The sequence below is a fragment of the Larus michahellis genome, chromosome 8, assembly GCF_964199755.1.
Source record: "Larus michahellis chromosome 8, bLarMic1.1, whole genome shotgun sequence".
Lineage (NCBI taxonomy): Eukaryota > Metazoa > Chordata > Aves > Charadriiformes > Laridae > Larus > Larus michahellis.
The window spans coordinates 24,567,760-24,594,204 of NC_133903.1; the positions used below are offsets into that span (position 1 = coordinate 24,567,760).

The 26,445-nt window shown below is 53.2% G+C and overlaps 2 protein-coding genes across 9 annotated transcripts; both read right to left on the reverse strand.

Moving 5' to 3' along the window:
* Positions 1–1,577: 1,577 nt before the first annotated feature.
* Positions 1,578–10,580, reverse strand: RNASEL (ribonuclease L). 7 transcript variants are annotated; one of them, XM_074598689.1, is made up of 8 exons: positions 9,998–10,580; positions 9,074–9,175; positions 5,938–7,563; positions 5,466–5,554; positions 4,888–5,078; positions 4,674–4,791; positions 3,759–3,880; positions 1,578–2,886 (listed from the first exon to the last, which is right to left on the reverse strand). In XM_074598689.1, the coding sequence occupies exons 3-8, from the start codon at positions 7,385–7,387 to the stop codon at positions 2,751–2,753; spliced, it is 2,106 nt and encodes a 701-aa protein (XP_074454790.1). In that variant the 5' UTR covers positions 7,388–7,563; positions 9,074–9,175; positions 9,998–10,580; the 3' UTR covers positions 1,578–2,750. The 7 variants fall into 7 exon arrangements, with proteins under 7 accessions (XP_074454790.1, XP_074454791.1, XP_074454788.1 ...); XM_074598690.1 differs by lacking the exon at positions 9,998–10,580 and adding an exon at positions 9,674–9,824; XM_074598687.1 differs by lacking the exon at positions 9,998–10,580 and adding an exon at positions 9,526–9,824.
* Positions 10,581–17,207: 6,627 nt separating this feature from the next.
* Positions 17,208–23,500, reverse strand: RGS16 (regulator of G protein signaling 16). Of its 2 annotated transcripts, none has more exons than XM_074597369.1 (5): positions 22,619–22,741; positions 21,944–22,045; positions 21,188–21,249; positions 19,653–19,819; positions 17,208–19,388 (listed from the first exon to the last, which is right to left on the reverse strand). In XM_074597369.1, the coding sequence occupies exons 1-5, from the start codon at positions 22,621–22,623 to the stop codon at positions 19,188–19,190; spliced, it is 537 nt and encodes a 178-aa protein (XP_074453470.1). In that variant the 5' UTR covers positions 22,624–22,741; the 3' UTR covers positions 17,208–19,187. The 2 variants fall into 2 exon arrangements, with proteins under 2 accessions (XP_074453470.1, XP_074453468.1); XM_074597367.1 differs by lacking the exon at positions 22,619–22,741 and adding an exon at positions 23,289–23,500 and having other exon boundaries at positions 17,209–19,388.
* Positions 23,501–26,445: the final 2,945 nt, after the last annotated feature.

The window sequence follows — 26,445 nt, forward strand, 5'->3', positions numbered from 1 at the left end:
AAAACGGCGGCTGAGAGTGATCTTCACTCCACTGCTTCTGAGGACTGTTTTTACCCCAGTGCAGTAGAGGAGACACATTGACCTGGGGCCATCCCTGTGCACACAAGCATGTCCCCAGCACGCAAGCGACAGGACGGGGAGCACCTGCTCCCATCCCTTCAGGTTGAGCCAGCTGTCCCTGGGGTCACCCAGCAGGAGCCGGGGTGGGGGGGGAAGGCAGAGGCACAGCAAACACACCACGTACAGGCATGACAGCAGGGGAGTGAAGCCAAATCAGCATGCCTTCAGGCACCATGCCCGATCTGCCAGCCCGCTTGTAGGAGGCAAAGGCGGGCAGCACCTCCCAGAGGGGCACTGATGCTGGGAACCATCAGCACGTCAAGCAGCACTAACTCTGGCAGCTGGCTCTGCCCCTGCCTCCCCAGGACACCTTTATCCCCAGGCTGCGACAGCAGGCACTGCCGCACCACCCAGCTGCAATACTGTCCGACTGTCCTTGCCGCTGGTTTTCCCTCCTGCCTGGCCTGCCGCCGATCCTCCCCGACCCTGCCAGGAGGAGAGGCAGCCTGGTGTTTTCCCCAGCGTTGGTCCCTGTTCTGCATCCCCTCCTCCACCCCCGTCTTCCCTTGGCCTGACATTCCGTGAGCAATAAGCCGTGCGGATGCCGTGCATGGATCAAGTTTCTCCTCTGACACCAGCCTGCCGGCACCCCTGGCTTCTCGGAAAGCAGGACAAGGGAGACCGCACGAGCCTTCCCTGGAAATTCTTCCCAGCAGCCTGATCGCCCCAGAGAGACAAGCCACAGCCTCCACGGGTTTAATTGTTGCTCTGGTATGGACATCCTTAAGTGCTCTCTGCTTTCAGGAAGGCCTTTTAAGGCTTCCAAGTCACAGTCCTTTAGCGAAACAGCAGAGCCATGCAAGAAGATGCAAAGGTCAAAGCAAGCTGGAGACGTGGCGTTTTACAAGAGGCTGAAGAAGCCCAGCCCATGGCCTCACCTCTCCTCCTGCAGGAGCAGAAACATGCTGCAGTGGCATGGAGCACCCCTGCTCCCCATAGCACCCCTGTTCCCCAGGCTGCTGAGACCCAGACAGGCATCTCCGGGTGTCTTCCTTCTTCCTGGGCACGAGAAAGACACAGGGAGCGAGAAAAAACAAGCAGGGAGGAACAGAAAAAAAATAAAAGTATCGACACAAGAAGAGTCGACATTCTCCCTGGGGCATTTTCTCTAATGGCACCTCACCAGCAGTTGCACAGTCACGCTTTCTTGTTGTTACATTTATGTATTTTAAAAACCCCACCATCCAGCCCATTATTTCGCGAGACAGAGCTTGCTTCCAAGGATAGGAAGCCTTCAGTATTTCCCAGCATCTTTTCCCATCAGATAACCCTATGGGCCAGGAGCAATTCATCTGAGCAGTGACAAAACCATCCCACCTAAACAAGCAAGAGGCACCTTCAGGGGGGGCGGGGGGGGCAAAAATCCCAACCTTTGGGGCATTTTATAGTGCTGTAGACTGTCTCTTTCTGGGCAGAGGGGATGGGGGAACGCCATTCATAAACAGGTGTAGTAAGAGTCAGTTTTCCTGGCAAGTTTATTCCAAGCGTGGTTCTCTGTAGGCTAATTGAAAGAATACCAATCTCAGTTTGAACAAAAATAGAAGTCTTTTCAACGGCTGAAAAATATTTCCCTAAGCAACATATAATCATTGTGCAAATCAGAGCGTCGGCTGAGAAACAAGCAAGCCCTCGGACAATCAGACACGCGTTGCACGCCGTTGGATTTCAGAAATGGGTTTGTGCCACCCGGCCTCCAAACCCAAAGCTCTGAGCATGCTACGGCTGGGTGGGCACCAGCTCTGCGCACGGGAGCCGGGTCTGGCAGGGGGACAGTGACATACCACCAGCAGCACCGTTTTGGAGACAGGGGGTGCTTGTACGTAGCCCTGCCTTGCAGACCCAGCCTGCCACCGCAGAGATTGTCCATTCCAGCAGGAACCGGTCCCTTTGGCATTAGCGGCCTTTTTCAGGTGAGCCAGGACTACTCGCAGCAGCAGAGTTTTGTGGGATTGTGCTCTTTACGTCTGTTGCTCGTGGAAACATCTCCTGCATCCTCCAACAGAAGTCCTGCAGGTGCCAGCAGGCTGGGCTGAGTGTGCCTCTACCAGATCAGAGCGGTGATGGGCCAAGGGCAACTCTGCAGCCAGACCATTGCCTAGGCATCTCATTTTCCTGCTGCAGTGTTTCAAAAAGACTGAAAAGAGAGAATCCCTGGTGTCCTAGGGGTAGATTAGTGGCTCGTCAGTGCAAGCTGTAGGGAATATTGGCCCTAGCAAGGAGCTCGAACTCCTTTTCCTTTATCAGAGAGTCCCATGTTGTCTGGAAATGCCTGCGCTCTTCTGTCTCCCAGATACATTGGGTGTACCAGGGCTGTCCCACATCTCCCTGCTCTCCATAAAGGACCTCCTTGATCTCAACGTCACAGACAGATAAGCCCAGAGGGACAGAGGTAGTCAGGGAGGACCTGGGCTGGCACTCAGCTTCATTCCTCCTCAAGGTCCGTGGTTGTCACACTAAATGCTTCTGAAGCATCTTTCATTTCCCAGTCTAAGTCCTCCATGCCCTGTCCCTGCATGTGCTCTCTCCCATCTCCTTACCCACTTTCATCAACTCTTTTGCAGGTGGAGAAACATGGAATAAAAAGAGGCAGTGATGGTGGGATCAGACATGGGATATGAGGCAATAACATCCTACAGAGAAGGGTCCTGAATGTCTGCCAAGTGGCTATATTTGGGATTCTGGCGTAAACTGTTGTAGACATAAATGGTAAGTGCTGGAAAAAGCCTCAAGAAATAGTCAGCATAGTCTCCTATTCTGTCGCTGACCCTGAAAGAGAACAAAACCAAAATGGATTTTTAAAGCTTGCCTAACGAGTCAAGAGTCCAGGATGCCCTGATTCCCCCCTTGCAGAGAAAAAGCCATTCCAGAGGCTTTCTGATAACACAGGAAGCTTTCCTAGAAATCCTTGAGCTGCAACTTTTCTAGACCTTCCCTAAGCTCCTCAATCCATTTTTTCCCCCCGCTATTCCTCCAGCACCTCCATCTGCCTAATCCCACCTGTATTTTCACTGAAGAGCAGTGCTGGCCACCAGCACCAGTGAAACCATCACTAGGAGCTAACACCACCTCTAACCTCACATGTAAGCTCCCATGACTGTAGAGGATCGGAGACTCTGGCATCTCTTTAGTAGTCAAGACATCTTAACGGGATGCTCTCCTGTGCTGTAGAGCCATGACCTGCCTTAGCTGTCACAGACACCTCTCCACCCCACTGGCTGCTCTGCAAAGGCAACGGTGGAGAGGGAGCTGCCACCAGTTTTCTGAAGCTTCTGCCGTCCCTCTGGGGCAGAAGGCTCTGGTTGAGGATGTTCATCTGTGGGAGACGATCTGGAAGTCCGATTTTGATTCAAAATCTGAGGTCTAATCCCATGAGCTAACTTCCTTTCCTTACCCTCAGGGAGGTGATTTTGAGGGCTGACTCCTGTGCCGCGCAATCTTTCACACTCTATTGCGCTGCCAGAGGAGACAGCCCCTCCAACGAGATGAGCTTTGACGGACTTTCTCCCACATCCCAGTCGTGTTTGCCCTTCTGGAAAACCATCTGAAGAAGATTTTGCTCTCGAACTCACTGGCACTTGCAGACACCCAGATGCTCCCTGCAATGAAACGGTGGCAGGGGCAAGGATGTGAACACGTACCTGCGGTCTGGGTGTTCATCCAGGTTCCTGATGAGCCTCAGGAGGTCGGTGACGTTGTTTCTGTATTCATATGATCTTCCTCTCCTGGGATTTTTCATGATATGCAGAACATATCTGTCAATCTGAAAAAAAAAGCACGTAGATTATTGTCTGCCTTTCATACACCACGAAAGCAGCACATCCACCTCCGCTCACCACCTTTCTCCCTGGCTTTCTGCAGGGACATCATCTTGCATAGGTAAATCTTGTCACCCTCAAAAGCGTATTTCCCAACATGAGCAGAAGAGCTCGCTCTGCAGGACATGCGCCATATAGACCCCCTGATTCTGCTGAGCGTTTCCTCTCCTGCCGTGCCAAGGTGCGACATTCGTATTCAGACTGTCAACACGGCACAGATTTTCACGCTTGCCTGGAGGGCAGGAGGGAGTCTCGATCCAGCTGTGCCCTTGAGAGGGCCACACAGGCTGCCGTACTGAACCAGGACTGTTGGATCTCAAATGATGCGGCATGTCCTTCCAGGATGCTACCTGCAAAAGCAGGCCCGGTCTCACTGCTTTTTGAGCCAATCTAACAAAACACTTTTGCCAGAAATTTGCTTGCAACAAGGGCCAGAGGTCCTTGTCTTAAGGGGTCGCCAACAAACACCTGGGAAGGTTTGACAGCTAATTCTATAATGACCATTCCCTACTACCACCCCGGTCAACAGCATCAATGCCCCCTTTAGCATCAATGTCTTTAGTTTGGTGTATTTCCGCTACGTGGCTTAGATTTTATTGTTTCCCTCAGTTATCCGTATAGGTGTGGGGCTACTTTTTCCAGTTACGGTTTTAAACAAGGCCTGCGAAACACTCAGGAAAACCTTCTGCCTCAATGTCTAGCTCCAACCTCAGATCAATCCAAAGAGAAGAGGATTACCTCCTCAGTCCACCTTGGATAAGGAAATCCTTCAGTAGTATTAGAAGCTTGAAAGACAGTGTATCGCTCGTCGAGATCTTTGATTTTATTCCATATACCTTTCAGGAACTGGAACCTGCTGTGGAACGAGGAGCTTCATTAGCTGCGACAGGACAAACAGGACAAGAGGCAAATCCCGTACCAAAAGCGTCGCCTTTGCACTCCCAGCACTTACACCTGTTTGCTGGAGAAATAGGGGTGGTTGCTCAAACCTTCCAAGCCTCGCTCATCATGAGAGACCAGGCAATGTACAAGGTCTAGAGCCTCCTTGTAATCCGGGGAATCGGCAGCTAAATCCTGGGTACTGACTTGCTGAAGGGGTTTCCTACCCCCTGCTAGAACATACAGCACGAGCCTGCTGAGGGCCTGCAAAGAAACACGTCACTGCTCACGTGCCAGATGCGTGAAGAGGACCAGTATTCCTAAACGAGCAGACTATAGGTGTGGACACGCACACGTGCGCCTATAGGTGGGCAGGAGAACACAAATACACACAAACTTTGAAACTGTGTGCACAAAGACGGAGGACAGAGGCGCCATAATCACACGCGCAGGGTAGCTGTGGGTGTCCCGGCACCAGCCACAGCCTTGCATCCTAGTCAGCGTAATTCTTATCGCTATATGGGCCTTTCCCAAAAATCAAGGTTATTTCTAGTTGAGGATGCAGGAAAGGCTTCCCCCAGGTCTCGCAGCAACAGCAAATACTACAGCGCCCGAAATTTTAAACCGTGTGTCGATTCGTGGGGAAGTTACCTCTAAATCTGAGTTTCTAAGTTCTTTTTTATCTTCAATCAACTTTCTTTTATTATCAAAGTCCGCCAAGTAAATTTTGCCACCTAAATCTGAGGAAATAAGAGAATTTGTTAACAAATAATAGTGGAAAACCTTAATACAGCCTGTCACTGACTTCTGGATGGCCCATTCTTTAGAAAACAAATCTCCAAAGAGATCTGCTGTGGGTTGATCTGTCTGCAAAGCCCTGGAAAGGAGGGTAGGTCTAATGAGACAAGTACAGTTGTTCCGTTTGCTCCTCCGTGGCTGTCTGCGAACATATCTATGCTTATTTAAAGAGGAGAGCTAGTGCCACGGACACCTCATTCTGCATAAAGACACCTGCACCGGTGTTTCGTATCTGTTTTTTTACAGACAGATAAGAAGCACCTTCTTCCCTAAACTACAGGCAACAGGAAAGCAAAATGAATCCGCTGCGAAAGCAAAAGTTAACCTATTAAAAAGTTGCTGGGCTGCAGATCCTGGTGAGCAAATCCAAGGGAGTGCAGCTCTCTCACTGCCTGGAAGATCATCCTCAGAGCATCTTTGTAATCCTTGTGGTCTTTTGGTTCCTGCAGATGTTCCTCAAGGTTTTTCTCCCAGAGAGGGAAGCACAAGTACATGTAGCCTCTCGCCTTCTCAAACTGGAAGAGCTTCAGTAGATGTTTAGAGTTACCACATCGTTCAAAGAACTTTTTCTCTTTGTCACCCTCTGTACTGCGTCTTGTTCTTACTGCTACCTCCGTCTCACCGTGGAGCCCCAGGTAGATGCCACCCTGAGAAGTGTTCTGAATTCTCTGCTGGATGTATTGAAATGTCTTCAGTTTGCCAATCATAGGGCGATACATTTGATGAAGTTTTTTCAGCTGGTCCCTCCAGCGTTTGCTGTTTGGCTCCCAGTCTTCGAAGGTTTCTGGAACATACTTGGCATTATATTGGAGAAGAAGATGTGCCATGTCACGATTACGGTTCCTATTTGCGACGGCGATAAGGTTCCCCACATCAGTCCTTGCTCCTTTTTCACACAACAACTTTGCTATATCGTAATCATCTTTCTCAACAGCCACCATCAGAGCCGTGTTGCCCTCCTCATCTGCGTCATCAATATCTATTTCACCCTTCTCCAATAAAGCTTTCACCAAGTCTGTGCTCTCCATTTCAACAGCTAGGATGAGGGCAGTTTTCCCACATTCATCTTTGCTGGTCACATCAATACCGCAGTCCAGCAGGAAATGGCCTATGGAGACTGCTGACTCGTATCTTTGCTTGGAATCAGATTTCTTGAGGGTGTGGATCAAGGCATTCCTATCTTTGTTGTCACGAATGTTCACATCAGCCCCCAGCTCTTGGACAAGAATTTTTACAGCCGGGAAGCGGCGCTTCTCACAAGCATCCATCAGTGCTGTCGCACCTCCTTTATGCAGTTTTGCATTCTCCTCACTAACCACCCTCCTCAAATTCACATTTGCTCCTTTGCTATACAGGAATCTCAAGGCTTCCTCATTCCCATACCACGCAGCCTCCATGAAAGCTGTGAAGCCGTTGTCATCATGGTCGTTAATGTCTATCCCATAATCAAGGAGGAGCTTCAGTATATTCACATTTCCCACTACCGCTGCCTCAATAAATGCAGTGCCACCATTGTCCTTCCTGGCATGTGGACAAGCACCCTTGTCCAGCAGAACCTTGACCAGGCACTCAAGGTCAGCTTGCACAGCGCTTTGCAGTGGTGTCCAGCCACTTCCTGCTTTGGAGTTCACATCTGCCCCTTTTTCCAGCAGCTCCTGCACAGTTTTTTCATCTTTGTTCCTCAAAGCAGCATTTAACTTGAAAGCAAGGTCTTCTGCTGTCTCCGTGCTAGAAGCCGTAGATGCCTCCTGCTGGCTGTGAGCTGTGGGCTCCATGATGGTCAGAGGGAGGGCTATGTACCTCAGATGCTCCTCACCTGAGCCCAGGGATCCCACCAAGGGATGGGAGAGGTGCAATGCTCAGTGCCTTCTTTGCGGGGATGCTCTGGGTTTGGTTGACGAAACACGCTAGGTAGGATAGGCTGCTACTTCAAGGGCATCATGGTCTTCACCTAATTAATAGACAGAAAATCTTGTTTTATTAGCCTGTGAAACCTCACCATTTACATTTGATGTCCTGCAGATCTGTGCGAGGGGCAATTATGGACGGCAATGCCAGTGTCAGCTGAGAGCTAAGGCTGGTGAGAAGCACAGCTTTAGCACTTACACAGAATCACAGGATGGTGGGGGTTGAAAGGCGCCTCTGGAGATCATCTAGTCCAAGCCCTGCCAGAGCAGGGTCACCCAGAGCAGGTGGCACAGGAACGCGTCCAGACGGGTTTGGAATGTCTCCAGAGATGGAGACTCCACCACCTCTCTGGGCAGCCTGTGCCAGGGCTCTGCCACCCTCAAATGAAAGAAGTTCCTCCTCGTGTTCAGGTGCAACTTCCTATGTTCAAGTTTGTGCCTGTTACCCCTTGTCCTGTCACTGGGCACCACTGAAAAGAGCCTGGCCCCATCCTCCTGACACCCACCCTTTCAGGATTTATAAGCGTTGATAAGATCCCCCCCTCAGCCGTCTTTTTTCCAGACTGGAGAGACCCAAATCCCTCAGCCTTTCTTCATGAGAGAGGTGTTCCAGTCCCCTCATCATCTTGGTAGCCCTTTGCTGTCCCCTCTCCAGCAGTTCCCTGTCCTTCTTGAACCGGGGAGCCCAGAACTGGACACAGCACTCCAGGTGCAGCCTCACCAGGGCAGAGCAGAGGGGGAGGATGACCTCCCTCCACCTGCTGGCCACACTCCTCTTGACGCACCCCAGGATGCCCTTGGCCTTCTTGGCTACAAGGGCACATTGCTGGCTCATGGTCATCCTGTTGTCCCCCAGGACTCCCAGGTCTCTTTCCACTGAGCTGCCCTCCAGCAGGTCACCCCCAACCTGTCCTGGTGCAGGGGGTTATTCCTCCCCAGGTGCAGCACCCTACCCTTGCCCTTGTTGAATTTCATAAGGTTCCTCTCCGCCCAACTCTCCAGCCTGTCCAGGTCTCTCTGTATGGCAGCACAGCCTTCAGCCTACACAGACATGCTCTTGTCCCTCAGTAGGGGTCTGGGTTCTTGCCCCATGTGCAGGAGCTAATGAGCACACAGGGTCAAGATAGATAGATATAGATACATAGATATATAGATATACAGATAACTAATGCCCTTCTGTGCACCATCAAGATTAGTGGCTAGTTCATTATCTAGAAATGATCTGACATCAGCACGCAAGGTGTGATTTTTACCACACTAATTAGTCTTAGATTACCTTGGGTTACCTTTGGGCAACCCCTCTTTCCCCTCTCCCATCCCCCTAGTCAAGAGGTCCTTGTTGGCATTAGTTCATTCCTGGGTCACCTTGTGTTACCTTGTTGTGACTCTTTACTTTGAGGACCACAATTTGCCCCCATCGTGCTCGCTTGCTTGTTGGTGGCCTCAGCGCTAATTACAGCCCAGGCAGGTGTCCCCTGGGGTGAGGGGACAGGGGTGGGGGAGAACCCAGCATGTTCTTGTTATAAACATTATCTCAGATTTATCACAGGTTACCTAATAAGCCGGCCTGCAGCGATGTTTTCAGGTGGAGAACACAGCAGGCAGACAGAGACAGGCATTCCCCTCCAGTTTTTGATGGCAGCCGCACACATGGTCCTGGAAAGTCCCCGATCCGATACATGGAATGAGACAAAAAGCCAACCTTAATCCCTCCTCCCTCCATAGGCAATTAGGAGACCCTACCTGACCAGAAGCCTTTCCTAAGCTTTTCGCGCCGTTAAGAGGTCAATCAGGTAGGACCTGACCTATCTGTCTCTATCTAGTACCTAGAAAAGCTAGAACTCCAACACCCATTTTCCTGGCTGCAAAGGCTGGTTCGAGTGACCAGCGCTTTCAGGACTCACCATCTGAAAAGCTGAACTGGAAATAAATTACCTAAGCAAATCAGAAAAGGGACAGAGAAGTCTTACGGTATAAAGCCGAAGTATAAATCCACAGGAATTTACCCCCAGGAAAGCCAAGGATCATTTGATGGTTCGTTTCTCCCCGCCGCCCAGCAGGAAATGAATGCCCGATATTATTTAATTTCCTTGCAGAAACTTCTATGCCTTTTGCCACATTTTTTTTTTTTTTTTTTTAAAAAAAAAAGGTTACTTTCCTGGCTGGAAAAGCAACACAGGATCCCCTGGGCACGGTGGGGCTCAAATCCCTTGCCCCCAGGGAGGGGGAAGGCAGGGGCTGCACACCTTCCTCCTCCTCCTCTTCTTCCGCCGCCGAGCAGCGCAGCCGCAAGCGCCCTGCTGCTAGGAAATGTTTAAACGTTTCTGTCCCGTCCCACTGGCTTTTGGCCAGAAGCCGCTTCGCGTCTGCGCATCGCGGGCCCCAGGGTGCAAAGTCACGCTACCCTGCCCGACGTCACCCGCCACCCGCCACAGGAAAGGCAAGGAAGGGGGTCCCTCTGCCCAGCCAGAAACCCACCCGCTGCTCAAAACGCCTTCGAAACCAGGCAGCGGCTTTTCTCAGCAGCTGCGCTTCACTCCCACTTCCCAGCACGTATTTGCTGGGAGCGTAGTATTTGCTTCCCAGCGTAGTCGGTGTTCTCCCCTCCCCGGAAGCAGCAGCCCTGGGAGCATTTTATCCACTGGCGGAGGGATGCTGGGTTTGTTTTTTTTTTTTTGGGTGGGGTAGGGGGGGTGTTTGGTGACTGTTTTTCCAGCACATCGCAGAGAGGTCGGGGGCAAAGTGCTCTCCCCGTGCAGCCCCCCCATGCAGACCCTGTTTATAAACCCGTGCTCAGCCGCAGCTGAAGGCGTAGGGACATTAAATGCACCAATTTGGGGAGTGGGGTGGGTTTGGTTTTTTTTTGGAGGGAGGGGAGGTGGATTGTGTTGTGTTTTATTTTAAGCTTTTCCTCACCTTTTGGTATATCCGTCCACAGGAGGAAACTAACCGCTGGGCTAAATTTCACCCGGGGAACCGCTGAGCTCCAGGTCCGTTGACGCCGCAGTCGGCGTGTTCCAGCCTGCAGCCGGGCTGGCAAGCAGAGCTACCCAGGCACCGGCCACCGTGTAAACACAGAGGGGAGTCCGGTCCTCCAGCCCTTCCCCTCCACCTGGAAAACCCGTGCAGGAAATACGTGAAGGAACCCAGGCTGTGACGTGCCACCCGCTGCCCTGTAAAGTGAGATAAGCTCAGCGGTGTGTGGAGCCCATGCAGCCTCCCCAGCCACCTCCACCAAACCTACTGCAAGGCTCGGACCACACTTGAAACGGGGCTGTAGCCACATCAGGTAGTTCACACCAGGCTTTCCACAGCATATCGGTACGTGCACAAAATGGTGGCCTGCATTTGTGCACGGAGACATGGCTGGATGCAAACACAGTGACACGTGGTGTTCCCCAGGGATCAGTACTGGGCCCAGTCCTGGTCAATCTATTCATCAATGAGCTGAATGAAGGGATACAGTGCACCCTCAGCAAGTTTGCTGGTGATCCAAAATTGGGAGAGGTAGCTGACACACTGGAAGGCTGTGCCGCCATACAGAGAGACCTGGACAGGCTGGAGAGCTGGGCGGAGAGGAACCTTATGAAATTCAACAAGGGCAAGGGTAGGGTGCTGCACCTGGGGAGGAATAACCGCCTGCACCAGGACAGGTTGGGGGTGACCTGCTGGAGAGCAGCTCAGTGGAAAGAGACCTGGGAGTCCTGGGGGACAACAGGATGACCATGAGCCAGCAATGTGCCCTTGTGGCCAAGAAGACCAAGGGCATCCTGGGCTGCATCAAGAAGAGTGTGGCCAGCAGGTGGAGGGAGGTCATCCTCCCCCTCTGCTCTGCCCTGGGGAGGCCGCACCTGGAGTGCTGTGTCCAGTTCTGGGCTCCCCGGTTCGAGAAGGAAAGGGAACTGCTGGAGAGGGGACAGCAAAGGGCTACCAAGATGCTGAGGGGACTGGAACACCTCTCCTATGAAGAAAGGCTGAGGGATTTGGGTCTCTCCAGTCTGGAAAAAAGACGGCTGAGGGGGGGATCTTATCAACGCTTATAAATACTGAAAGGGTGGGTGTCAGGAGGATGGGGCCAGGCTCTTTTCAGTGGTGCCCAGTGACAGGACAAGGGGTAACAGGCACAAACTTGACCATAGGAAGTTTCACCTGAACACGAGAAGGAACTTCTTTCCTTTGAGGGTGGCAGAGCCCTGGCACAGGCTGCCCAGAGAGGTGGTGGAGTCTCCGTCTCTGGAGACATTCCAAACCCGTGTGGACGCGTTCCTGTGCCACCTGCTCTGGGTGACCCTGCTCTGGCAGTGGCTTGGACTGAATGATCTCCAGAGGTCCCTTCCAACCCCGACCATTCTGTGAGTCTGTGAAACACGAGGGCATGGACGCAGAAAAGCACACCCTACAGGGTGCGTGGATGCAGCCCTGCGAGTGTTTTACATGCATGTCCAAATCCATATGTACTCTGCATTGCTTGTTTACATCGGCATGCCGACGTTCACAAATGCATCCACAACATTCACCCATGCTCTGAAAAGCTCCTGCCTGTGCAGGAGTCGCACCTTTGTACCTAACCGTCGTATTAAGCTTCCCGCAGCACGCAGCGCATCCGCAAGGTCTGGGAACATCCCACAGTCCCTGGATGGAGTTTCACAGAGTTGGTGTTGCCACCGGAGACCTTGACACAGCCCCACAGGGACAAAGACCGTGAAAACTCAGGGAACAATCTCAAATCACTGTTCAAGAACCCATTTTAATTCACAGAAATCTGCTGAACTCGACAGCATCTCTCCCAGTTTGACCAAAGCTGGGGCTGTAACTGTCACTGTTTAATTTTCCATTTGCAGGCTGGAAAAGAGGAGACAAACAAGCAGAGCAGGGGCACAGCACAGGCTCAGAGCCAACAAGAAAGACGTCACAAAGAAAAAAAAGTAAATGCTACAATGCATAACAATATCGCACTACTCAAGTACAAAAGCCCTGTTCAGCTTGCTGATTTCATTAAAGAGGTTCATTATTTTCTGGCAGGAAGATGGAAAACCCTAGGACGGTAGGAAGCCAAACCCTAGGATGCTAGGAACGAGGTGCAAGGCTGTGGCAGAAGAGCCCTGTGCCCGTACCTCAGCAAAGAAGGATTTGCTGGTAATGCTTTCCCCATCTCTCATCCCTGATTCCAATTGCTCTCCGTACAGTCACGGTACAACAGTGCAACCTCTTGGCCTCTGCGACAGGCCGTTTATGGGGAATAGAAGGGCCTCAAAGGTTTTCCAAAGCATGGGAGTCACAGAGCTCCTCTCCATAACCATTCCTGTAACGTCAGTGCTATGTAGTTCCTGCTGGCTTTGCACTTCTACAGAGTCCTTATTTGCCCCTACGGCACACAGTGACTCAGGAGATGAGCTGCAGAGACACAGCCAGCAGGAAAATCAAGGGCACAATTAAGGAAATCCTTCCTTTTCCTCCATCCTGACGGACCTACACCCATTTTGCAGCCCACCCCCTGAAATAACATCTCCGAGCATCCGCACCCTGGCTACCAGTCACAAATAAACATGAGCTAAAATGCAGCAGCAAAATTGCCTGCCAAAGTCAAAATAATTTTTAAAGTAGCTATGAATAGTAAGATGGCTTTTTTTCTTCATGTTCCCTCCTTATTATATTTCCAAATGGGAATGTCCCAGGGTTTATATGCTTGGCCACGCCGATGTGACTTGCAGGCTTGGAACACAGCCCTGGAAAATAGCCTGCAGAAAGACGCGATTTAAAGAGCGACAGGTGATGCTATCCGTGCAGGAGCGAGCATCCACCACGTTTCGCTTTGCGGTGGAGAGTATTTTTAATATGGACTTGCTAGCCTTTAAGGCCGCTGCTCAATCCTCAGCATCACAAAAAGAAAAACCAACCCAAACCAGAACATCTGCCAGCAGGAGCGGGCTGGGAAGAAGAGGTGAGGGCAGGGAGGCACCTCACCGAGCAGGGCACTGTGTCCCAGCCCCTGGGCATGGAGAGCGGAGCACATCCACTGAAGGCATCCCAAATCAGTCAAAACTGGTCAAGCGAGGAGCCAGGCTGGGAAGCTGAGCTTAAATGCCTTTCCCGAGGGGGTGGAGGCGGTTCCTCAGTCCCAGCTGTTTCTCATCCCCTGCTCTTCCCTGCAAGATGAGCCCAGGTTGCAGCTGCACCATGTCAGAGCTGCCCTCCGGCACCCGCTGCCCAACCCCGCAGAGCTGCCCTCGGCGCCCCGGCCGTGTCAGAAAGCATGAATATTATCATTAATTCGTTATCACATCCCAAGGCGCCCTGAGGGTAAGAATCCCCGCGTGCAGCTGGACTGGACGGGCAACCTTGGCATTTAACTGCATACGTAGGGAGAGGGACGTGAGAGGTATGGAAACACATCATACACGATTTCTGGTGCTTTTTTTGGGCCAAGGCCTCGAAGAGAAAGCCGCAGAGCGGGAAGCAGCGGGATACAGCTGCTCCCTGCCCCGCCGCCTGGCACAGGGGCTGGCAGAGCGCTGCGAAACGCTGCGTAAGGCATTTGCAATATTTGAAACGGCTCAGTGCACCCCCTTTGCCGGTGAGCTTCCTTCGAAAAACCTGTTTAAACAACACTTTATGGCATTTCTTTGCAGACTGCCTTTTTAAAAAAAAAGTCCTGGCTGTACATACATGCACCTATGGGTTTGCCTGCATTTGTGTGGTGTTCTGCACGTGTATTCATTGCAGAGCACACAACAGAGTCATAGAATCACGGAATGTTTTGGGTTGGAAGGGACCTTAAAGATCACCCAGTTCCACCCCCCTGCCCTGGGCAGGGACACCTCCCACCAGACCAGGCTGCTCCAAGCCCCATCCAGCCTGGCCTTGAACACCTCCAGGGATGGGGCAGCCACAGCTTCTCTGGGCAACCTGTTCCAGTGCCTCACCACCCTCACAGCAAAGAATTTCTTCCTAATATCTAATCTAAATCTCCTCTCCTTCAGTTTGAAACCGTTACCCCTCGTCCTGTATTTACACTTCCTGATAAACCACACACCTATGTATGCACATCCACCTGCCCAAATACGTGTCTTCGTGGGGCCCCTCACGCACGTACATCTGTGCTCTAAGGCTGCTCCAAAGGCTGCTTGGTCCTTCTGGAGCTGGGACCCCCGGCCGCAGGAGGGGAGGGGAGGGCTGAGTGACGATGCCACCCCACCGAGCCACTGCTGGGAACACGCCGGGTCCCAGGGCGGAGGGAAACGGGTGGTTTTTTTTCCACCAAATACATCCACCACTACCCCACCCCCCCCAACCCGGCTCATGGAAACCTGGCCCTGGAGCAAGTATGTGTCACACCCCGGGGGGCGGGGGGGGGTGACCAGCGCCAGCCCCCACGTTTGCTCCCCCGAGCTCAAACCTCCCCTGCGTCCAAATTCGCAGCCTCCACCCTGGGAAACTTTGGTGGTTTATTGGAAGCAACCGCAGCCGGCCGTGCCCAAAGGCAGCCGCAGGAAGCTTTGGCTCCTCTTTCTCAATGTTATTTTTTGGGTTGGGGTTTTTGTTTTGTTGGGTTTTTTTTTTTTCAATCGTCCCAAGGCTTTAAAGGTTTTTGTTATATCACCACTGGGTTTTGCCAGCAGTCGCAGAGGACGCGCTGGACACAAGCACGGTTTTATTGACTGAGTTTTTCTCTTTGGGAAGTGTCTCGGACTTGTAGAGGTGAAACTACACCGCAAATGGGATACTCCGGTATCAGCTGGGAAGTCTGAGCGCTATCGCCGGGGCCGAGACTCGGCCTGGGCCACCCCTTCCCATGCATGGGGCATCAAGAATGGACACAGCCCCCCGTTTCCTTCTTCCTTAGCGCAGAAAGATTTTAATTTTAAGGTGTTTTTTTTTAATTTTTTTTAATTGGCCAATTTAAATATTTTTTTAATGGATAATCAGTTTTAAATTAACTTCAAGGCGTGCAAGAAAAAAATCTTTTTTTTTTTTCCCAGTTGGGAACTGCAGTTAAAAAAAAAAAAAAGAGAGAGAAATAATGATTTTGTTTCTATCTGCATCTAGGCTGTTTTGCTGCTCTTTTCATGCCAGGTAAATTAAATACTTCGTGGACAGCCTTCGCCTTGTTTCTTCCCTCTGACATGCGCTAAGAACAGGTCTACATGGCAACTACCACCACTCCGAACCTTCTGTCCTGTAAGACAAGGCCACACTCAACGAAAGAGTGAATAACAGATAGAGGGAAGTTCAAACTACCTTCCTTTGGTTAGGTGGATGAGGGCCGTGGGGAACAGGGATGGAGAAGAGAGGATGTATTTTACGATGAATGATGGTGCTTGGACTCTGCCTGGCTGTGTTAGAAGAGACATAAGGTGGTGTTATAGACACAGTTGCTTCTAAAAGGCTTTTTTAATGGCAAAAGCTGGCTCATGCTAATAGTAACGCCTCGGGACTTGAGTTACAGTCACCTGTGATGCCAGCTCCTCCGTGGCAGTCCACTCACTCTCTCCTCCACTGACGCAGGACAGCTAATTTTGGCTTCCAAAATATACAATAAATAGAAAGAAGACAACGTAAAAAACACATAAAAACAAGGGCTACCAAGATGCTGAGGGGACTGGAACACCTCTCCTATGAAGAAAGGCTGAGGGATTTGGGTCTCTTCAGTCTGGAAAAAAGACAGCTGAGGGGGGATCTTATCCATGCTTATAAATACCAAAAGGGTGGGTGTCAGGAGGATGGGGCCAGGCTCTTCTCAGTGGTGCCCGGGGACAGGACAAGGGGTAACGGGCACAAACTTGAACATAGGAAGTTCCATCTCAATGTGAGGAGGAACTTCTTTCCTTTGAGGGTGGCAGAGCCCTGGCACAGGCTGCCCAGAGAGGTGGTGGAGTCTCCATCTCTGGAGACATTCCAAACCCGCCTGGATGCGTTCCTGTGCCACCTGCTCTGGGTGACCCTGCTCTGGCAGGGGCTTGGACTGGATGATCTCCAGAGGTCCCTTCCAACCCCGGCCAGTCTATGATTCTGTTTTGTTTGGGTTTTATTTGGAGCATTGGCATCTCTGTGCCACACTTGGATGCTCCCCTCCCTGCATCGTTCAGGCCACAGGCAGCCCCTCCAGTGCTCCCACGGTCCCTGGAGGTGCACACACACCCCCTCTGACCTCCCAAAACATCTCGAGGGACACAGGGGACTGCTCAGACCTCGGAGACAGCACGTGGTGCAACAGAGGTAGGATGTTTTTTAATATCCCTTCTAGAGCCAAACACTTCTCCCCTTGTAAATTAATTCAATCATCAGCTGAGTTAGCGCGAAAAAGTCAAATATTATTTACAACAGCAACTCAAAAAGCAGTTTTTGCAGACAGCAGCCCTGACTTGAATCCTCCTGTGCTTGTAAGAGAACAGCGTCTTACTGATATTAAACAGGCATGGGGAACTGCAGTCCCGTAAATTGCTCAGAAAACGGCAAGCAATACAAACAGTACTGAACGCCCTGGCAATTAATATATAAAATATTTCTTGCCGTGAACAGTTTTCTTTGGTAAGCCAAATAATACTGTGAAGCTTTACTCTTCCCCTTCATTTTCTGTTCCTGATGTTGCAACTTTTAAAGCGACTGTAAATGCCCCTTGAGCCATCCAACACAGGCAGCTTTGTTTGGTACGCTTTGCGAGTCATCCAAAATTACAATGTAAAAATCAATTAAAAGCCCACAGTCAAAAAAAACCCCACCACGTTTTCATAGTATTTTCCTCTTTATATTTTATTTTATAATGACAATATTGTGTTAGTAACGAAAACGGACCATTGCGCGTCATTGACTTCAGTAACACAACGAAGGTGGTTCCAGTTGTAAAAATAAATAATAAATAAGAAAACAGCTAAAATCTCCCTGTAAACGCAGCCGGGACCCACTGAGGCTCGGAGGTAGAACCGAGACGGGCAAAGTGGAAGAAGACTCAGAGTAACATCCCCAAACTGGTTCTCGGTCCCTTGCTCTGCTCAAACAGCCACGAAAAGCCCGAGTGAACCTGTGCTCCGGCCAGTGCTGGGGTGGGGGGAAAGATGGTTCCCTCGGCAAGGAGCGAGTACCAAGAGGATAAAGACCTCCAGGTTTGGCCTTTAGGGATAAATGGAGGTATGTGTGGCAGCCCCAGGATGTACCAGTAGGAAATGACGCTGGTGGCACGCTCCTGGTGGCCTGGCACTGGTGGGCTCCCCATCACCCACCCAGGCGGCTGCTGGCACCCGTGCTGCCAAAAGGGACCCACGCTTTTTCCGGGGTGGCTGCGGGATCCAGGAATCTCTGCTCAGGGGGGCTTTCTGAAGAGCTCACCCCACGGGTCTGAGCTGGTGAAATGTCCTGCCGCCCCCCACCCCCGACCCCGAGACGCTGAATCCACGGGGCACACGGCTGTTTCTCCTGGCTCCCCAGGTTTCTGCTGAGGTGCCATGGCTGCAGACTGGTTTCACCGGCCGAGGGAACACCAAACCCAATTTTCAACCGGGGCAAAGCCTCAGGTTCCCTCTCCCGCATGTTTACAAAACCAGCTTTCAACAGGATTGCTCACCAAAGCGCCCATTTTATGTCGCTATTCTCTGTCTAGGACAACGTGCAAGCCTACGTGCCGGGATGCTGTCCGCGGAGCTCTGTTTAAGGGGAGGAAGGAAACGGCACGGGCTGCAAAGCGTCCTCTTACTGTCATCAACGGTCCTCCGAGCTCACGGGAAACCGGCTGCCCTGCTGGACCGCGGCTCCGGCTGCTGCTATTCCCGTACCTTGCTCCATGGTCACGTTACGTCTCTCATCTGCTCATCTCTCTTCAGTTACTACACAGAAAAAGGTGGGAGGCATGCTAAGTGCTACGATACCTAAAATAATTTAATTTACAAGCTCCTTGGAGCAAGGGACGCATGGATGCTTTGAGCAGTGCTCTTCCAATAAATATATATATATATATATAAAAATAATAATAATGATGAAATAAATAACAATAATAGTAATAAAAAGTTATGCAATCTAAAGGTCATGTAGCTTAAGCGAGCGATAAAAATGTCACTCCTCGGGGTACGCTGTACGGGAGGAAGGTGTAAAGCTTTGATGCAGAGCATGCATAGGAAACTGCAGAATAAGGATCTCAGGATGAGGAGAAGGCAGGCACAGGGTTCGTCCGTGGCTGACAACGCCACGTAGCCTTTGGACTTTTCTTCTGGACGATCCCTCATAGGAAAAGCCCTGCAGGCAGGTCTGGGGCGGTTGCCCCCAGGCACTGCGGGAATTGCAGGCTCCTGTGCCGGCTCTGCGGGTCAGAGGCAGGGTCCCGAGAGCAGGCGAGAGCTCTCTGGTTGTGGATGCTCAGGGGAATCCAGTCTCTTTTTCCTGGGCTTGCAAATCCAATCTCTTTCTGTCCCTGTGGTGGTGCAGGTCTCTGGCCGTGCTGCAAGGGGAGGCATCGGGCACACAACTCGAGCCATTCCCACCCCTCCGCTCCTCCGGGGAGGGAGGACCTCTCTTCCCGGCAGCTTGGTGAGGAGCAGAAGCGCTTGAGGTCCTGAAGATCCTCGTAAAATGCCAGGACTTCAGCTGAAACCCTGCCGTGCAGACCTCGGCCCTCACAAACCGTCTCTCAGCCTCTGCCTGGTCCCCCGGCTCGTCCCCCCACGGCAGATTCGGGCTCGGGTCAGGTATGCGACCGCTTGCTGATGCCGCAGCTGGTGGCCTGCCTGGTCATGTCCTGGTAGGAGGCGGACTTCAGGAACCGGGGGTAGGAGTCCTTCTCCATCAGGGTGCGGGTCTTGGCCTGGGCTTCATTGAAGCAAGCAGAGGTGGCACCCGAGAGGTTCTTCCGGGTGATCTCCCTGGTTTCGTGGTCGATATTCACCTGCAAGGAAGCAGCATCCACAAACATTAACTCAGCATTAAATCCCCTCCCGTGGAGGGAGAAAAACTGTTTTCTTCATCTTCAGATCAGGGTGAAGATGCTCACAAGCCTTTAATGTGTCTTCATGTTGGTAGACCATGCAAGGTTAGAAACGAAAGCTCCCGGTTTCCCACATTTTCCCACTTTAATAAAACCCAGCAGGATATTTTATTCCTTTCCTGCCCTATTTCGATGCCACAGGACAGAGGCAGAAAATGCTCTCACCTCCCTGGGCGCCTCACTTTGGACAAACTCCTCGAAGATCCTGTTGGCCTTGGAGGCCAGCTTGGTTTTCGAGCGGGTCTTTTTGAAGTCCTCGCACGCCAGCCAGAAGTCAAGGTTCTCCTCGCTGAACTCCGTCTTCAGGAAGGTGTGGAAGGCCGTCACCCCACCTGGGGAGGGGAGAGAAAAGCAGTTAACAGGGCAGAAGAGGGGGGAGGAAGAGGAGGATGGCTGCCAGGCACGGCGCTGCCTGCAAGCATCGCCCTGGGAGCTCAGACCATGACATCGGCAGATTTCCTTTCCCTCCGGGCAAATTCCACCCTCTGAGACACTGCTAATTGGCCTCTAGACTCCAATAAAATCCTTTCCCACAGACAAGTAATCCTCTGGTTTTATTTATCTGACCTTTCTGTAATGAGGCTTCAGAGTATTTTCTTTACAGCTTTGGAAAAGAGCTAATTCCACCTAAGAAGAAATCCACTGAGGTATCAGCGCGCCCGCAGGAACCGAGCAGGGACATCTTTGGTTTTATGCCTCAGCTGAGATTTAGGGGGAACGAGATGCTGAGGAGTATGGGAGAGCGATTGCGGCAAGGATTGCAGAGCTGTGCTGAGGGGGATGTATTAAGTTACAAAGCCGGAGATGCTCATTAGCCATCACAGCACGTGAGGAAGGCTGGAAACAAAACAAAAAAAATATATGCTGGAAAACAAAAATACGCCTAGCCCCAAACTAGCACTATGGAAGGACTTTCTCTCACCGTGGAATAGCTTTTAAGGTAGACTACTACTTATGCATCCAACTTTGGCGCTTCTACCGTCGTGTACCTGCTGTAAAGCCCAGCCCAAGGAAGCGATTACATGTGGGACTCAAAAAAATGTCCCCTTTGTGGGTCCGGAGGTACTGCCTGCGCGGGGGAGTGGGAGACAGCACCTCAGGGGAACACTGTGCATCGCCATACGGATAGCAAATACTGGAGGGGAAAATGGCTACGTGTAACTCAGCAAAGCAGCTGAATTCCTTCTCCCCATGGAAGAGCCATCCCTGGGGGCACAGGACAGACAGACAGAAGGCAGCAGCACAGGTTTTGTGAGCAGCAAAAGCCCGCGGGGAGACGGCTGCGCTGCTGTGCAAAGGAGGACAGAGAGCAGACACGCTGCCTCCTCCTGCCTGCAGAGAAAGGGACCATCGGGGCATGGCGTGACATCCTCCCTGAGGGACCGCCGCGCACGGGATGCCCGCGACGACGCTCCTGTCCCAAGGCAGCGGCGAGGCACTGTGAGACAGTGCTTGTGCCCCCCGAAAAGCACCCAGCCGGAAGAAAGGGGTACAGCTTCACAAGCCAAGCTATGAGCCCGGGGCATCGGCTCTGTCAGGGCAAGAAAAGGGCTTCTTTCTAATTCCTAAACCACCTAATTTGAGGAGGAGACAAGATGTCCTCGCACGCTGGCTGCAGGCGTACAGTCACCCCCACGCTCCCTGGGAGCGGGTTTGTCCTATGCAATCTCACGAAGAGAAGAAAACGAGATCCTACTCACTTTTACTCTTCAGGAGCTGGTCGAAGGACTCCCTCCATTCCAGTACCTCTTGTGAGGAGTCTCTGGAAAAGACAAAAGGACGTAAGGCTCGCTGTCCCGCCGAGAACGCTTCTCCTGCCACTTGGCGAAGGATGGGACCACTTCAGTCAAGCGGCGCCGTTAACGGGAGAGAGCACAAGAAGGGAGGCAGCGGCATTCGGAAGGAAACCAAAGCGAGACCCCGGTATCCATTACCTGTGGGCTCTCTTTCCTTTCTCCCTTTCTTTTACCTTCCCCGACGGCTCGCCAGACCTCAGCTCCATAGCGCAGGTTTGGCCAGGTACCTTCTCTAGAGGATACTCGGAGGAGCCCTTTTCTGCTGGTACAAGCCCAGCAGAGCCTCTTCTGCGAGAAGATGCCTTGCCTTCGGCAGCAATATTTAGTATTTTGTTTTTAACACTGCCTGCATTCCCTGGGGGTTCCAGGCACTGGTCAGAGATACCAGGAATTGCGAGAGCCCTCTGAGTTTCTGGCCTGTTGCTAAGGACCTGCTTTCTCGTGCCTAATGCCAGAGCATCAAGTTCCCCAGTCCGATTTTATAACTGGCGGAGCTGGGAAGCGATCCGCCTTCCCTGCCTGCCGGGGTGGGACTGTGGGGAGGGCGAGCTGCATTCCGTCCTCTCTGCTGCGCAGATGGGCAGGAGCATCCCCCAGGACAGCCTGGTCCACAGGGACCCATCCCGGGGTGAACCTGGGACACGGCGCTGCTCAGCTTACCTCCGCCTGGAGCCCAGCTGCAGCTTGCCGGAGGTCCCGATCCTGTGTCCCAGCTCTGGTTTATGAAGCAGGATCCCTAGGCGGGTCTTCAGCTCCTTGGCTCTGGAAGGAAGGAAGGGGAGAGGTGGGACTGCTGGGCCACCGGATTGCTGCTGCCACCCCCCCAGCCTGGCAGGGGCTGCACCCCATGGACCCGGCATAGCTCGGAGGGGCAGCCCTCGCTCCTCAGTTTTAGCTGCTTCTTTACCTTCCAATGTACAAAACAAATGCTCCCCCGGTTGCCTTTTCCGCTCCCTGGCAACCATTCTCAGCAGCGCATTAAGCCCAGGGGACCATTTCCTCCCGCTCGCTTCCCAGGTAGCGCCGCGTGCATTTATAAAGCATGGCGAGATTTCTTCCTCTGGGGCAGGTAGCAGAGCAGCTGCTGAGTGCCCAGCTGGAGCCCCCACAGCCCCCACCCCCAGCTCCCTGGAGCTACCCTGGCTCCTTTTCCCGTCCCCCTCTCCCAGCAGTGCTACGCTGCTCTCAAAGCGCTGGAAAAACACAGCAATTTCTTTCTGCTCGGCAGAGCGGGAGCATCTCCCTCAGCTTGGCTGGTGCTCCCCTGCTTTTTTTTGGGGGGGGGCCACCATGCCATGGAGACGGCTGCGCTCCCCGGCGGCACCATCCACCTACCCCATGCCCTCGAGAGCCAGTGAGCCCGGAGGCAGTACGATGCTCCTGTGCCACAGCCCCGTCTCCGAGAGGCTGGGAGGTGGCTGCCCGTCACCGCGGCTCTGCGGCGGTGGCACGGAGGCACCTCCCTGCCGGGAGGTCTCTGCGGCGATACGGCAGGAGCCGCTGCTAAATCGGCTCCTCTCCCCGGGGTCCCCCCCAGGAAGCCGGTGGCCCCGCTGCTATTTGTGTGCAGCCGCTCATTCGGGCATCCCAAGGCGCTCATACAAAAATGAGTGTTTAAATGTCAAGCCGGCAGCGTGGGGCTTCGTAGCCACGTTCAGCAGGAGGAGCAACGTGTCACTTAACGTTTCAATCGTGTTAACAAAAACAGCCCTGCTGCTGCCAACCTGAAGCAAGTTCTGCAGAGACGGAGCCAGAGAAACAATCCCGGTGTGTTTGCAGCCCTATCCAGCTCCTCTCCCTCTGCGTGTTTTACCTCTGTGCTCCCCTCCCGGGGGAGCAGAAGGGGTGCAGCCCAAAACAAATGGCTCGGGCTGCGCGTTTCCACGCGAGTCTGCACCCCAATTTCTAGAGAAACATCCCAGCAGTGGCCGCTCGGGAAGTTAGGCGCGTCTTTTCCAGCTAACCCTCTGCATCCCAGAAGTGCGGCGTGGCGAAGCCCCCTTACCTTTCCAGGCAAGTGACGGGGAGCGCGGCCAAGCCCCGGCACATGCTGAGAACCGGGCACCCGGGCGCCCAGCAACTCATGGGGTCCCAGCGGTGGTGGCGGCAGGGATGGGGACGCACAACAGGCAGCTGCGGCACCACCTGCGCCCAGGACCGTGTGCTGCCGGCTGGAAAAGAGGCAAGGAGCCGCGCTTTATATCGGGTGGGAGGCGGGAGAGCTGGGAGGGGGACCCGGCATCGCTCCAGCCTCCAGCCAACCAAAAGCTGCTCTGGCAGCGCCCGAGCGAAGATAACGGCTTAGGTAGGTTTCTTTTGTGCCGTTAAGGGGGGGGGGGGGAGTGTGGGAGGCCCAGGCTTGTCCTTGAGCATCACAGTCATAACTGCTTCCTCGATAACAGGAAAAAACAGGCTCATTTCCACCGACGCGCGGAGCCTGCTGAGTAACGGCCGGCGGGTGGGTGCGCAGATGGGGACAGCGAGAGGGACAGCACAGAGGCCACAACGCACAGCAATTCGGCAGCTCCGTCCTGCTGCCCCAGGGCTTCCAGTCCTCACCAGCATCTTTTCCCCAGCTGGTTTCAGCAGGGGATGCCAGTGCCCGGCAGCACCAGGCTGCTTTGCAGAATCCCAGGGGCAGATGCAAAGCCTGGGGGAAGGGTTTGTGCTCCCCAGGGCAACGCAATACCCCCCCACCTTTTGCACTGCATGTAGAGCAGAAGGGTGCGATGCTTTCACATCCCGCCAACAAATTACACTGCCAGCCCCCAGCCAGAATAAATAAGTACCGATGTCTGACCCCACGTGCTGGCAAAAGTCGCACTTCTTCATCAGAAATTCCCTGCTGGGTCTATGGTGGGAGAGGAGAAAGAGAGGGGGGTGCACATCAAAGAAAGTCTGAGCAAAGCATGGGAGAACACCTAATAAAGGTGGATCCTAACGAGAACCGAAGATGGAAAGAAGAGATTAAAAGCAGGGGAGAGGCTGGGAACTGGAGGGGAAGGACTGAACCAGCAAAACAGAAGGATGAAGAGAAAGAGCTAAACCAGCATCAGACGCTGCGCACCAGCAAACCCCAAGGTCTGGTGCAGCAAGCAGAGGGTCCATGACAGCCAACGCGTCCCCGTGCCGAGGTCGGGCTCACGCAGGCTCCCGGAGGGCTGCCCTCCCTGCAATTCCCCGCTCGTGGCTCTGGGAAGGAGCTCACCACTGTGGGGGCGGGGAGCGACCCAAAACCCCCTGCCCACGGCCGTCCCAGGGCAAAGGCGAGAGCCGCCTTCTCCACTCCTCATCCCCTTCCTCCCTCCCCACTGAGTACCTGCCATTGCCAGCTCCGCAGCCAGCACGGACATTTTTCCAGTGCTCAGGTGGTCTCCCACCCTTGCTGCCTGCAGCAATCACGCATGGGACACCGCCGGAGCATCTTGCCAGTGGGAGATGAGCCGTGCCAGGGAGGTGGAAGCACACAGCCACCTTGGCCCCGGGCTGGGGAGAAAAGCCCCTCTTGAGCTGCCTTCAGGGAGCAGAAACACGAGGAGATGGGGACGGGAGACGCACCTCAGCTCCCTTGAACTGTAACAGGGACTCCTGTCTCTCCCATCTCTTCGTAAAAGCCATAAAAGTGTTTTGCCCACAGCTGGCCAGAAAAGACGCATCAGGGATAAAGACCAACCACGTGTTTTTAGCTCCTGTCTCAGCTTTAATGGCAAGAGCAGTCACTTTCCCAACAGCTCTGTTTTCTTTCACTTGAATAAACAAGTTCAAGGCTTCTTGGTTAGCAGATATTCAGCTAATAAATGATAAATAAATTATAACTGTTTGGACCTACAGAAATCCCTTGTCCCTGTCTTCCTTGGGCCTTAAAACCGTGATTATAGCTGTGGATTTAGGGAAAGAAGGGGAAGGGAAGTACTTGACCACGTCAGCCTGGTTCTCCACCCCAGCTCACTGCCGTGCTGGGTGCACTGGTGTCGCAGCGGCGGTGCCATGCTGATGTTGGGTACGGGCTGCTGGCGCCCACAGGAGAGGGTCGTGCCCGGTGTTAAGCAGGATTTCTTCTGTGTCCTTTTCCCCTTTAAAACCGTGCTTACAGGCTGCAGCCCCTTTTCCCACCTCCAGGTGTGCAGTCATAGTTGTGGCTGCCCCATCCCTGGAGGTGTTCAAGGCCAGGCTGGATGGGGCTTTGAGCAGCCTGGTCTGGTGGGAGGTGTCCCTGCCCAGGGCAGGGGGATGGAACTGGGTGATCTTTAAGATCCCTTCCAACCCGAACCATTCTGTGATTCTGTGTGACTCTCCCCAGGGTTTGAGTCATCCCCTGAGCAGGTTATGGCGAGAGGAGAACCTCCGGGAGGCTGGGCACATCGCACATGCCCGCACACACACAGAGTGGGACGGATGACTTCCGGCAGCAAGACCACGGTCCCCGAGACGGCCGCTGTGCTGGGAGCCACACGCTGCTTGAAGGAACCGGGGAAACGCAACTGAATGGCAAAACCACAGCGGGGCCGGCAGCAACAGCCGCAGCCCATGGGAAAGGGGCACGGGCGATACGAGCCAGAGAGGAGAAACTCTGCACATCTCCACCCTGGCATGACAGCTGACTGAAACCTCCGCTTTGCTTCAGCCCCTGTCTCCCCACTGCCTTTCCCCATAGAAATAAAGTGATTTGGGCAACTGCATGCGCAGCTTTACCTTGTCCCTTCTGTAGCAGCTTTTGAAGCGCTTGGCTCAGGTGAGGCAAAGCCGATGGCAAGGAAGAAGCGAGGAGACACCTGTGGTGATCCCTGCAAGGCCCCCCCGAGAGGGAGAGACCCCTACAAAACCTCAGTAGGGGGGAAAGAGTCAATCGAAGGCTGTGTCATCTTGGGCACCGCGGTTGCTCAGCTAGAAGATGCACAAAGCCATCGGAAACGCCGCGCTCACGACGGAGTCTCACACTTGGGTGTTTGAAGCCCTGCGACATGCCACAGTGCCCGTACCGCACACGCGGGGCTGATCCCAGGATGGGATCGGGCTGTTGCGGTGATGTCCTCCCTGCCAAGACTGGGACAGACCCTCTGCCATGGCCACCAGCCCCCTGCACAAACCCCTGGCCGGCGGCTCCGCTCCCTCGAGGCAGCTTTTCAACTCTCCCCTTGGATGGGGTGGGAGACGCTGTTTGA

What these genes read in the sequence shown, in the direction of transcription:
- RNASEL (XM_074598689.1), bottom strand. Translation starts at nt 7,387, where the DNA reads ATGGAGCCCACAGCTCACAGCCAGCAGGAGGCATCTACGGCTTCTAGC. An exon ending in TATTTCTCCAGCAAACAGGT is followed by an intron (nt 4,792 to 4,887) that starts GTAAGTGCTGGG and finishes CTCGTTCCACAG; the next exon opens with CAGGTTCCAGTTCCTGAAAG. An exon ending in ATCCAAGGTGGACTGAGGAG is followed by an intron (nt 3,881 to 4,673) that starts GTAATCCTCTTC and finishes TTTTTTTTTCAG; the next exon opens with ATTGACAGATATGTTCTGCA.
- RGS16 (XM_074597367.1), bottom strand. Translation starts at nt 23,368, where the DNA reads ATGAGTTGCTGGGCGCCCGGGTGCCCGGTTCTCAGCATGTGCCGGGGC. An exon ending in CAGCTGGGCTCCAGGCGGAG is followed by an intron (nt 21,250 to 21,943) that starts GTAAGCTGAGCA and finishes TGTCTTTTCCAG; the next exon opens with AGACTCCTCACAAGAGGTAC. An exon ending in AAAGTGAGGCGCCCAGGGAG is followed by an intron (nt 19,389 to 19,652) that starts GTGAGAGCATTT and finishes GCTTCCTTGCAG; the next exon opens with GTGAATATCGACCACGAAAC.